Source organism: Oncorhynchus tshawytscha, linkage group LG10 (assembly GCF_018296145.1).
Source record: "Oncorhynchus tshawytscha isolate Ot180627B linkage group LG10, Otsh_v2.0, whole genome shotgun sequence".
Lineage (NCBI taxonomy): Eukaryota > Metazoa > Chordata > Actinopteri > Salmoniformes > Salmonidae > Oncorhynchus > Oncorhynchus tshawytscha.
Window position 1 is genome coordinate 82,771,213 of NC_056438.1, and position 13,126 is coordinate 82,784,338.

Here is a 13,126-nt window from a genome sequence, read left to right on the forward strand (position 1 = left end):
ACATTACCAGTACAGTAATCTATATGCAAACATTTGTTGGGACAGAAAGGAAAAGGGAAATCAAATAATTTAACTTAACTCCTCTTGCCTCTACACCATCTGTGACTGGGTGAATAACTTTATTTTGAGTTTAGGTGGACCCAATGACTCAGACTTGAGCCAGGACTCAAGCACGGGGACTCAGACTTCAGCCATAGGGGCTTGAGGTTTCGTGACTCCACTACATCACTGGGTGAAACGGTCATTATCTGGAGGTTTAGTGACTCCACTACGTCACTGGGTGAAACGGTCATTATCTCCTGGACTTCAATATGCTGCAGCATCTAGAATGTTGATAACAATGGAAACGACGCGACTGCGGTGCAACCCCATACTTGTCTCGCACACTCATTCTGCAACCCCATACTTGTCTCCCACACTCATTCTGACTAAGACTAAACTAAATATAGAGTGCCAAAATTAACACTGGCTGAAGGTATGTATAGACTATACCGGAACTAGGAACCTAGGGCTCATATTTCCTACATTACAGGGTGTTCACCAGTAAAATGATTCATTCAAGATTTATACAAACTTCCACCCAATAGAGATTTGCGTCAGGAAAACAATAGCCCAAACCCCATGTATGGTTCAAAAGTTAGATTTACTCAGAATTTAGCATGTTCAGAGTAAATGGAATGATGTAATGGCATGATCAACGGCAGAACAGCGCTAACTTAGAACGTCAACTGACAAGCAAACTAGTTGCTGCAGGTTCGTGAGTGAAAACATGGGCTTTCTAAATAAAATACACAGAATACCAAACAGAAATAATTAGCCCCCATTTCTCTCTCGAAGCTAACAGACAATTTCAATACCTCCCCCCTCCGATAACCTGTTCCTGATGTCTTTCCCTTAAATCGCCATAGAAACTAGCAATGGTCACAGCAAATTAACATTCTTCTTTAATCAACACTGGCAAGTACATGAAGGTTATAATATTGTAGATAAATCACACAATGAATCATTAAATAGTTAAAATGATAGGGCAAAGAAACCTACATTGACATTTCATTTCGTAGCACCCTCTTGACTTGCCCCATTATTAACATACTAGAGCAGTAAACCCTATACTTTATTTAAATTAGTCTAATGAAATGACCATATAAAACCTTTGTGCCATGGTTCTTTCCCTAGACGTCTAGAGGACAGTTGCATACCATGCCCTCTAAATATCTAGATGCCAGTCAAATAAATACCTAAATGAAACTGCAGTGTTTAGCTTCTAAAACAGCTCAGACTGATGTCTATGTTTGCAAAATTCTGGGAACTTCCCCAAATTTTTCCTGCAATTCCAGTTGGAGGATTCCCAGATTTCATGCTTATTCTCTCCTGATTCCAGGAATCTTCTAACCAAACACTTCTGGGAATTTTGGGAAGCTTACTGGAATTTTGCAACCCTCATGTCCATAGTCCCATTAAAATACTGTCTGCATTTACAATGCACACTTCTTACTGTCAAAAACATCACTCATTCCAAGGTTACTTTAAGCATGATTTCGTATGGGGAAACATCCATATTATAACATGCACAGACACCATGATAATTGTGTGTGGAGAGAAGCTTCTTGAGTGACAGAAAGGTATGAAAATGTTCCAGTCAGTCACCATTATATGGGGCCTTTATAAAGACATCTCTGTCAATCTGGGTTGAGAACAAGGGTTGTGACACTAGCTCAGTTTCAGTCTCTGCCCAATCAACCCCCTAATCCATTCCCCATAAGTGGCTAGCAGTTACTTTGGGACTGGGTGTCTCTTGCCCAATCCCAAATCAACCCTATGCACTTTTGGAGACCCATTTAATCTTCTCAGATCTAGGGGTAGATCTGGCTTCCCACTGCCTCTTCCAGGGTAGAGGGGTGGAGTTGGGGGCTGGCTGTTGTGGTGAGGGGGGTGGCAGTGATGCAGCTGTTGATGTGCTGCAGGGTGTGGGAGTCGGCCCCCAGGTAGGCCAACAGCAGCTCAGACCGGCGATGGAGGAGGTGGAGCATGTCCTCAGCTAGAGTTTCCACACTGAAGTAACGCACCTTCTCCAGGTCAAAGACATCCTTCAGGAAGAACAGCACCTGATCCTGGAGGAAGACAGAAACCATCCCAAAGAGTGTCTTTATCTAAGACACTGGACAAGCCTAATCCTGGATCATTTAGCATGTTTTTAGTCCAGTCTAGGAAACCGGTACATTGAGTAGGGGATATGGAGACATGAGAACATCCTTAAAGAACAGATTGATTGATATAGAGTAGTGTTACAATGGCCAAGTCTCCCTTGACTTTCAGCTGGACAATCTGATCAACAAAAAAAAGTTAACATTACTCTACCTTGAAGAAGCAGCAGAAGTCATGCAGGGAAGTCTTGGGCCCTAAGAAGCCCCAGGCCAGGACAGGACTGACCTGCTCACACACAGAGTAGAAGTGGGCTATGAACCCATCATGCACCTAGAGAGGAGGAGGATGAGAGGTTGAATACAGGCTAACCAGAAAAGTACAACAAAAAAATTACAGCAAAAAAAACATTTCTGTACCCTCATGTGTTGTCTCTTCTGCTTCAGCACCGACCAACAGCTAGACGCCACCGCCTGGCAACACAAAACGCAACACATTACAATGCTGCAACAAAATTCTCCCATCACACCTTTGCCTATTCTAGACAGCCTTTTCATGGTCCTTTAAGCCAGACAACGTGGGTCCTGTTCTCTGGACAGTAGTTATCTACATAGGGAGACGAAGTGTCTCCGACTCACTGTCTCTTTGAAGGATGAGTTGAGCCATCGATTGTTGACAACGTTCTGGATGGAGATGGGAGGATTCTCCAGGTCCTCAAATGAGTCCATCAGGATGAAGTCCAACACGATGTCATAGAAGTTCAGGTGTTTCACCTGGTCAGGAGGAATAACATGCAGTCAGATCAGTGTGAAATCAGGATGAAGTCCAACAGAATGTTCAGGTGTTTTACCTTTAGCAGGGGAACATTTAAAACCCTTTCAGATCAGTGTGAATGAGTGAGTGACTCACCCCTCTCGTGGCCAGCTCCACCTCTGTGTTCTCCCAGTGTTCCGGGTGCTCCAGGAAAACAATCATCTCCTCAAACACTTCTTCAAACCTCTTCGGGCTCTGTCAAACAATTACACATCTGTTAAGAGTAAACAAACACTATCAACCAATCAAAAACATCTGTCAGACAGGAGCACCCAATCAGCTGATCAATCCAGTGTGACTATCCTATCACACAAACAGTCAGGAACAACTAATGGTAGAAGTGTATAGTTTCAGCATTAATAGTTTCTCTAAAACAACATAATAAATATAATTACCATCTTACCTTATGCGCTTTTACAATTATGGAAGACAGTATCTTCTTTCCGGTTTCGGCCAGAAAAGTCCTCGTTGCCCTCTCACACAGAATCAGCTAGAGATGGAATGGATCAATCACTAGTTTAGATTACAGTACTACGGTTTATCATGATGTATTCTTTAAGAGTATAGAGGCACATACTTGACAGGCCTGCCGCACACAGTGTAACTTGGCCAGGAAGTCTGTGTCCCCAAGACACTCCAGCAGCTCAGTCCTAAAAAATAAAAGGAAATTAGGCATTATAAAAATCAGACATACTAGGAGTCAACACTTAAATGGTAAATGTCAACTTCATATCATCTCCAGCACTACTAACATGTGTGAAAATGGAGCATTTCTATGTTTTGTAGTAAAAAAAATAGAGGAAGACAAGTGTTACCAATGACATCATTGTGCACCATGTGATTCTAACCAATTATGAGGCATTGTCTACTAATTAGTAGATGTCATTGGTAACACTATAAAGTTGAAAAATGTCCCTTTAACAGGAGACAAAATATTATTAGGAGAGTCATTCTACGAAAATGGTGCCTTTCCTGTCCCGGCCTTATTCACCAGGAAAAACAGATAAGTGTGAGATGACACAAATTGTTTGTTTTAATTGAAGTGTCTTATTATTCATAAAACATATGGAAGACAGTTAAATTGAAAAACATTTATTATATTGTAGAGCACGGTCTGTACCACAAAATTGGCTTGTTCCAATCATGAGTCATGGGTTTAGTGACATATTTTAGGTGACTTTACATGCCATAATACAAAGGACAGTTATATAGTTATTTAGTGGACTACTTAAAACTAAAATATCAAATGAATATTACAAATCATTTTCAAGTATTAGCTGTCCCTCAATTTCATGACACTGGTGTTAAAATGTATAAAAAAACCATCACTTTGGAAAAAAATGCAACATCATTGGCAAATTCTTCCTGGGTCAAAGGTTTATTGGAGACGGGAATGTTTTGTGAAGCACATGGTGAGTGTGCACTCATCATACGTTAACAATTTGATTATTAACTTGGTAATTTCATGTGAGGACTTAAGATGCGTCACTGGTGTTCTACAGTTTATAGCAAAGGGAAAGGAATTCAAAAAATATATATAAAAAAAAAAAGAGAGTTAAAGATCTGAAGTAAAAGTGAAGAATACAGGAAAAGTTCCATGAACATGTTTTACTGCATACAAAATGTTCCCATCAGTGTGGTTAGGAAAACAGTTTTAGTTTATGTTCAATGTTAGTGTTTCTAACGTTCTAGTGGACATGTTTGTATGACATTTTAGTCAATAGGCTTGATCTTTTAGTCTTACTCTGACCAATAACCCTCATTTTAGGGGTTCATATTAAAATCAACCCATCTTATGAAATGATTTGTAATTAAAAATATGACGAATAAATGTATAAAATTTGTTTGAAAATAATCGTATCTTTGTCATTGGTCACTGGTAAAAAAAAAAGGTAACACCAGTGACAAAAAGGCAACACAAGCATTTTTTAAATGTAATGTAGTAAAAATATAACAATATGTTAACCTGTCATTTATGTTGATTTGTTTAATATTTTTTTTTTACCCCTTCATGGTATCAAATTAGTAGTTAGTCTTGTCTCATCGCTGCAACTCCTGTACGGACTCAGGAGAGGTGACCGTCGAGAGCTGTGCGTCCTCCTTACCCAACCAAGCCACACTGCTTCTTTACACAATGCCCGCTTAACCCGGAGGCCAGCCGCACTAATGTGTCAGAGAAAACACCGTACACCTGGCTACCGTGTCCTGCCCGCCACAGGAGTCGCTAGAGCGTGATGGGACAAGGACATTCCTGCCGGCCAAACCCTCCCCTAACCCGGACAACGCTGGGTCAATTGTGCACTGCCCCATGGGTCTCCTGCTCCTGGCCGGCTGCGACAGAGCCTGGACTCTAACCAGGATGTTAGGCACTGTGATGCAGTGCCTTAGACCACTGCGCCACTCGGGAGGCCCATTAGTCCATTGAGAGTTAAATAGTTTGTTTCTTGTCAGCAATTTAGTCAACACATGTAACTTAAAAAAATATAGAAATCATCCCCTTATATAATTATGCAGCATCATACGGGGATGATATCTGTATTTTGAATTCCAAGTTACATGTCTTGAAAGATTGTTCATCAGCAATCAGGTTTTGGGACTGTGCCAACAATGGACCAATGAAATAAGGACCAAAAGTTAGTTTGGGGGTGGAGTTCCTTTAACAGGAGACAATTCACACCAAGATCATCAACCAGCAGGTGGGGCCAAGGTGCAACCTAAACAATCATAGGAAACTATAAGGAAAGAGAAGGTCTCTGTCTCACCTGTGTACTCTGCAGGAGATCTTACCCTCCTCAGCCAACTGTATGGCCTCCTCATAGAAGGGGTTAATAGCTATGCATGACCCCACGACATAGGCACTACGCAGCTCCCTGTGCTGCTCTGACAACTGAGAGAGAGAATATTATGGTTAATAACTACACATGTAGGTTACAAGGGGTAGTGGTATAGAGACCTCAGGACATAGGCACTACGCAGCTCCCTGTGCTGACAAGATAATACAGTGCCCTGGAAAAGTATTCAGATCCCTTGATTGTGTTAAAGTGGGATTAAAGTTAATTTACTTGTAATTTTGTCAATCTACACAAAATAATGTAAAATGTATAAGAACTAAAATAGTCGTTGCTTAAGTTGTCAGCTCCCTGAGTCAATACATGTTAGAAAAACCTTTGGAATCAATTAAAGTGGTGTCTTCTTGGGCAAGTCACCAAGAGCTTTGCACACCTGGATTGTGCAATATTTGCCCGTTATTCTTTTCAAAAACTATTCAAGATGTTTTGGGGGGGGGGAATCATGATTAGACAGTATTGAAGTCGAAACTAACTTTGCCAACATTCACTGCCTTCTTGGTAAGCAACTCCAGTGTAGATCTGGCCCTGTGCTTTAGGTTATTGTCCTACTGAAAGGTGAATTCATCTCCCAGTGTCTGGTGGAAAGCAGACAACCAGGTTTTCCTCGAGGATTTAGCCTGTGCTTAGCTCCAGCCCATGTATTTTTATTTAAAAAAAACCTCCCCAGTCCTTGCCAATGACAGGCATTCCATGATGCAGCCACCACCATGCTTGAAAATAAATGATTATATTTTCACTCATTGTGGAGTCACTACAATGTTGTTGATCCATCCTCAGTTCTCTACCATCAGACATTGAACTCTGTTGCCATTTTAATATCACCAATGGCCTCATGGTAACATCCCTGATCAGTTTCCTTCCCGCCCTGCAGCTCAGTTCAGACGGACAACCATCTATGATGCGTCTGGCGGTTGGTGACGTTTTTTTGGGGACGATTTTTTTCCCCTTCTCATGATCATGGCCTTCTTTCTTTTACAGCATATTGGATGACTGTCATTCATATTCCATTCACCCAGCTCAATGGAACATCGATAAGTATTATGTAGCTGTCTACACCTAAACTATCTCGATCATGAGGTTGCTACAACCTTTGAATGAAAGTTTACAACAGTGCACACAGATGGAGGAAAATGTGAGATGACAGACAGCGACACATTCAATACTGCCTTGCACACCATTGCCTGCATCTAGCTGATATTAGGGTGTCATCATTAGTCCGACTGTTTCAAACAAGCATTTCTATTGGGACAAATTCAGGTATTTTAATCCCGGTTTCCATTTAATATTATTCAACAGAAATCAGCAGAATGAATTTACATCCCTGATCAGTGGCAATGTTGGTGGGGCAAACTCAAATATATTTTTTAAATGCATGACAGCAAAGCCACTGCACTAAACAATACATTAATTGCACTATAAAAACGGTGACCACAAACTGTTAGGGCCAACATAAGGCTGACCCAACAGCAGAGCTTTCTTTTCAGCACCATGGAGTGAATTCTTACCACCGCTACACCTGGTTATCAGCGGAACCTTGTCTGGCAGCAAAACAGTTATTTCAGCATAAATGACTTACTGCCTTTCTCAAATCCATGGCTGACTTGCTTAAACAAATGTGGTTTCTACTGACAATTGAGATGTACAAACTATGGCATAAGGGGATGACAAGCAGATAAGAGGCAATCTGTAATTTAGACTAAGACATTAATGAGTGAGCTAAGACGGACATAGTCAATATAACTATTTGTTCAGCACTTTTGAAATGTACAGCGACAGAATTCAGAACATGGGCCGTTCTTACAGTATTCTCCCTGCACACCAAGTCGGAACCTTAGGATAATTAAAAGGGGGCATATAAGCAGACAATGAAAGCTCTTACAATATTCAATGTTGACATTTCTCTAAAACAGGCTATAGGCTACATGTGCCCCACCAAGTCAGAACAGTAGGCTAAGTTGTGAGGGGGAAAGGAACCAAAATGTTAGGGTGAGGCACATGGGTTACTAACAGCTTACGACACAACATACACTTATGTATACTGCAGCTAAGAAAGTAATACTTTCTCCCTGGCATATTACAATTTATGCAGCAGCACACAATACATTTTCAGACTCACTTCAACAGGAAGGTGGCGTGGCAGTCCTTGTGGGCAAATAGTCATTAAACCTTGTCACCAAAGTCTGGCATTCTCTGGATCTATGGTGCTTCTAAGACAACTAGGAACTCTGGAAAAAAACAAGGTTGAATCAAGACGTCAGTGATCTTCAGGCCGGCGCTCTAGAAAAGGAGGCCAAGGTTCCTGACTTGCAATTCCAAGTTGGTTGACCATTCAAAACTTATTTTCCCAGTCTGAGATATGTCGCCCCCCCAAAGTTCCTAGTTGTCTTGAACTCACTGAAGTCGGAGATTTCCAGTTCCAATATATTTTGAACACGGCAGAAGTCATGCTGGATTGGCAGCATGGCCAATGAATTCAACCTTTTCAGGCCCATGGTGTTGCAGCTGAATGTTTATCCTTTTCAAACTTGAGACCCTTTCAGACAAATGTTTTAAATCCTTAAACCCAGACTTGTACCACACACCCTCTCCACTGAATAGCAGGCCGGGGAAGCAAAATAGTGATTGCTTTGCAACAGATTCCTTCCAAACCACTCATCGTTGAATTTGCGATTTCCAGCTTGTGTAATGGCCGATGATCACCGATACGTTTTTATCTATAATTTATCTTCATATGACAAGGGTTGAAAAGGATTAGCCAGTAGATTGTGTATTATGGGAGTTTCTCCCATTCTTCTCTGCTGATCCTCTCAAGCTCTGTCAGGTTGGATGGGGTGCGTCACTGCACGGTTATTTTCAGGTCTGTCCAGAGATGTTCGATTGGGTTCAAGTCTGGGCCATTCAAGGACATTCAGAGACTTGTCCCAAAGACACTTCTGCGTTGTCTTGGCTGTGTGCTTAGGGTCATTGTCCTGTTGGAAGGTGAACCTTCGCCCCAGTCGGAGTGCTCTGGAGCAGGTTTTCATCAAGGATCTCTCGCTACTTTGCTCCGTTCATCTTTCCCTTGATCCTGACTAGTCTCCCAGTCCCTGCCGCTGAAAAACATCCCCTTAGTTTGATGCTGCCACCACCATGCTTCACCATATGGATGGTGGCAGGTTTCCTCCAGACATGACGATTGGCATTCAGGCCAAAGATTTCAATCTTGGTTTCATCAGACCAGATAATTTCTTCCTCATTGTCTAAGAAACTTGAGCTGCCTTTGGCAAACTCCCAAGTGGGCTGTCATATACCTTTACTGAGGTCAGATGTTTTTTTTTTAATGTGTTACCCATTTCAAAAAGATCCCTGGTCTTTGTAGTTGAATCTGTGCTTGAAATTCATTACTTGACAGAAGGACCGTAGATCTCTATCTATATCATGAGGGACAGAGTTAATAGTTCAAAAAGCATGTCAACCTTTATCTGATGTATGTGAGAAATGCTTCCCCCCCAGGGTCCATGTAACTTATGTGATTTGTTACGCTACATTAATGAACTAATTTAGGCTTGCCTTAAAGTGGCTGAGTACTAATGCAATGATTATATTTGTTACGAAATTTGTATTTAGCTACACTGAACAAAAATAGAATTGCAACATGCAAGAATTTCAAAGATTTTACTGAGTTACAGTTCATAAGGAAATGAGACAAAATAAATTAATCTATGGATGTCACATGACCGGGAGTACAGCTGTGCATCTGTTGGTCACAGATACCTTAATAAAAAGGTAGGGACGTGGATCAGAAAACCAGTCAGTATCTGGTGACCACCATTCGCCTCATGCAGCGCAACACATCTCCTTCACACGGAGTTGATCAGGCTGTTGATTGTAGCCTGTGTATCACCGCATGGTACGGCAACTGCACCGCCCACATCCGCAGGACTCTACAGAGGGTGGTGCCGTTTGCCCAACGCCTCACCCGGGGGCACACCGCCTGCCCTCCAAAACATCAACCACTGCCTGTTCAACCCACAATTATTCAGAAGGCGAGGTCAGTACAGGTGCATCAAAGCTGGGGCCGAGACTGAAAAACAGCTTCTATCTCAAGGCCATCAGACTAAATAGCTATCACTACCCAGTTACTCAACCCTCCACTTTTAGAGGCTGCCGCCCTATGTACATAGACACTGGTCACTTTAATGTTTCCATACGGTTTTACTCATCTCATATATACTGTATTCTATTCTAATGTATTCTAGTCAGTGCCACTACGACATTGCTCGTCCTAATATTGAAATATTTATTAATTCCATTCTTTTAGATGTTTGTATTGTTAGATACTACTCCACTGTTGGAGCTAGGAACACAAGCATTTCCCTACACCCGCAATAACATCTGATAAAAAGTGTATGTGACCAATAAAATTTGATTTGGAATGTTGTCCCACTCCTCTTCAACGGCTGTGCGTAGTCGCTGGATATCGTCAGGAACACGCTGTCGTACAGGTCGATCCAGAGCATCCCAAACATGCTCAATGGGTGACATGTAAGGTGAGTATGCAGGCAATGGAAGAACTGGGACATTTTCAGTTTCCGGGAATTTTGTACAGATCCTTGGAACATGGGGCTGTGTATTATCATGCTTAAAGATGAGGTGATGGCGGAGGATGAATGGCCTCAGGATCTGTTTATTCTAATTGCCATCGATAAAATGCAATTGTGTTCGTTGTCCGTAGCTTAAGCTTGCCCATACCATAACTCCACCGCCACCATGGGGCACTCTGTTCACAACGTTGACATCAGCAAACCGCTCACCCACACAACACCATACATGCTGTCAGCCATCTGCCCGGTACAGTTGAAACCGCGATTCTGCCGAAGAGCAAACTTCTCCAGTGAGGCCAGTGGCCATCAAACGTGAGCATTTGCCCACTGAAGTCGGTGAAGATGCCGAACTGCAGTCAGGTCAAGATTTTAGTGAGGATGATGAACACGTTGATTAGCTTCCCTGAGACGGTTTCTGACAGTTTGTGCAGACATTCTTCAGTTGTGCAAACCCACAGTTCCATCAGCTGTCCAGGTGGCTGGTATTGCAGGTGAAGAAGCTGGATGTGGAGGACCTAGGCTGGCATGGTGACACGTGGTCTGCGGCTGTGAAGCCGATTGGACATACTGCCAAATTCTATAAAAACGTCATTGGAGGCAGTTTATGGTAGAGTAATGCACATTCAATTCTCTGGCAACCGCTCTGGTGGACATTCCTGCAGTCAGCATGCCAATTGCAAAACTTTACACATCTGTGGCATTGGGTTGTGTGACAAAACTGCACATTTAGAATGACCTTTCATTGTTCCCAGCACAAGGTGCACCTGTGTAATGAATCCTGTTTAATCCGCTTCTTGGTATGCCACACCTGTCAGGTGGATGGATTATCTTGGCAAGAGAGAAATGCTCACTAACAGGGATGTAAACCAACTTGTGCACAAAATGAGAAAAACAAGCTTGTTTTGTGTATAGAACATTTCTGGGATATTTTATTTCACCTCATGAATCATGGGACCAACACGTGTTTATTTTTGTGGAGTATAAATAGCTTATTTTTCTTCCACTTTGAGAGTATTTCGAGTAGATGACAAACTGACAAAGCATCTTTAATCCCACTTTGTAACTCAATAGAATGTTTAGAAATCCAAGGGGTCTGAATACTTTTGCAAGGCACTGTTGATGGATAAATCTATTTTTATTTTTCACAAGCTTGGTAAACAGTGAAATGCTTCCCAACAATACAGAGAGAAATCGAAAGATAACGAGGAATAACATTGAGTAACGATAAACTTGGTTATATACACATGGGTACAGAGTCCATGAGCAGGGGTACGAGGTAATAACTTGGCTATGTACACAGGGTACCAGTACAGAGTCCATGAGCAGGGGTACGAGGTAATAACTTGGCTATGTACACAGGGTACCAGTACAGAGTCCATGAGCAGGGGTACGAGGTAATTGAGGTAGATACATGGGTAGGGATAAAGTGAGTAGACAACGGATAGATAAACCGTAACAGCAGGGTTTGTCAGAGGAAGGCCCCAAAGATTGGAGTCTTTGACAGTCACCCGAGTCATAGAATGTTCTCACTGCCAAGGCAGCAGCTACTCTTCCTGGGGTTTATTATGGATCCCCATTAATTCCTGCCAAGGCAGCAGCTACTCTTCCTGGGGTTTATCATGGATCCCCATTAGTTCCTGCCAAGGCAGCAGCTACTCTTCCTGGGGTTTATTATGGATCCCCATTGGTTCCTGCCAAGGCAGCAGCTACTCTTCCTGGGGTTTAATATGGATCCCCATTAGTTCCTGCCAAGGCAGCAGCTACTCTTCCTGGGGTAAAGCAACATTAAGGCAGTTCTACACTTTATTTAAAAAAAACAATACATTCATAACAGATTTCACCACACACTGTGTGTGCCCTCAGGCCCATACTCCACAACACAAAATCTGTGTGTACGTGTGTGTAAGTTTCGTGTGTGTATGCATGTGTCTGTTGCTTCACAGTCCCCGCTGTTCCATAAGGTGTAAGAGTGAACAAAGCTGTCATCAAGGCAAAGGAGGGGCTATTTGAATCTCAAATATATTTAGATTTGTTTCCCACTTTTTTGGTTAGAACATGATTCCATATGTGTTATTTCATAGTTGATGTCTTCACTATTATTCTACAATGTATAAAATAGTAAAAGTAAAGAAAAACCCTGAAATGAGTAGGTGTTGTAAAATTTTGACCGGTAGTGTAGATCGATGACAAACCTTAACAATGTCGATAGGGATTTCTTTATTTTTTGGTTGTTCATAAAGTAATATTCCAGAATTGACTACTTTTGTTAGACTCCAAACTAATTTCAGCAGCTGCGTCCGTTACCTATCACCCGATTCTAATTAGACAACTCTCCGCTGTCCATGGTGCTGAAACAGGACAATATGTCTGCAGGTCGGTGACCTTGGCGCTTGGACGCTTACTTATTGAAAGATGAGACTGAGCATTTGAAGAAGCAGATTGCCTGTTTCCTTGGAGCTAACGACACTGGGGATGTTGACCACGACTACCCTTCGGGAATCTCTCAGGGCTGTGATTTGAGGTTGCATTTTTCCCATATAAAATCTGAGATGAAGAAACGCGCCAATACCAGGATGAAAGAATTGAGAGTTAAAGGAACAGGAAAGTTTAGAATTAATTCCTAGAATGCAGATCAAAGTATAAATATGAATACAATACTATCCTTTCGAAACGAATAGGGTCTTAACTTTGAACTGGGTGACAAACCTCAAATGATTAGCAAGACAGCCAAGGCATGTA

General features: G+C 42.0%; 1 protein-coding gene across 2 annotated transcripts in view; it reads right to left on the reverse strand.

Moving 5' to 3' along the window:
* Positions 1-624: 624 nt before the first annotated feature.
* The window catches only part of miga1 (mitoguardin 1), a 25,802-nt gene continuing 13,300 nt past the window's right edge, over positions 625-13,126 (reverse strand). For both annotated transcript variants that reach the window (XM_042329224.1, XM_042329225.1), the window contains exons 9-16: positions 5,718-5,842; positions 3,533-3,605; positions 3,359-3,445; positions 3,052-3,150; positions 2,781-2,915; positions 2,562-2,615; positions 2,359-2,475; positions 625-2,111 (exon numbers count right to left, since the gene is read on the reverse strand). In XM_042329224.1, coding sequence (XP_042185158.1) covers positions 1,854-2,111; positions 2,359-2,475; positions 2,562-2,615; positions 2,781-2,915; positions 3,052-3,150; positions 3,359-3,445; positions 3,533-3,605; positions 5,718-5,842 — 948 coding nt within the window. In that variant the 3' untranslated portion in view covers positions 625-1,853. The remainder of the gene's footprint in view (positions 2,112-2,358; positions 2,476-2,561; positions 2,616-2,780; positions 2,916-3,051; positions 3,151-3,358; positions 3,446-3,532; positions 3,606-5,717; positions 5,843-13,126) is intronic.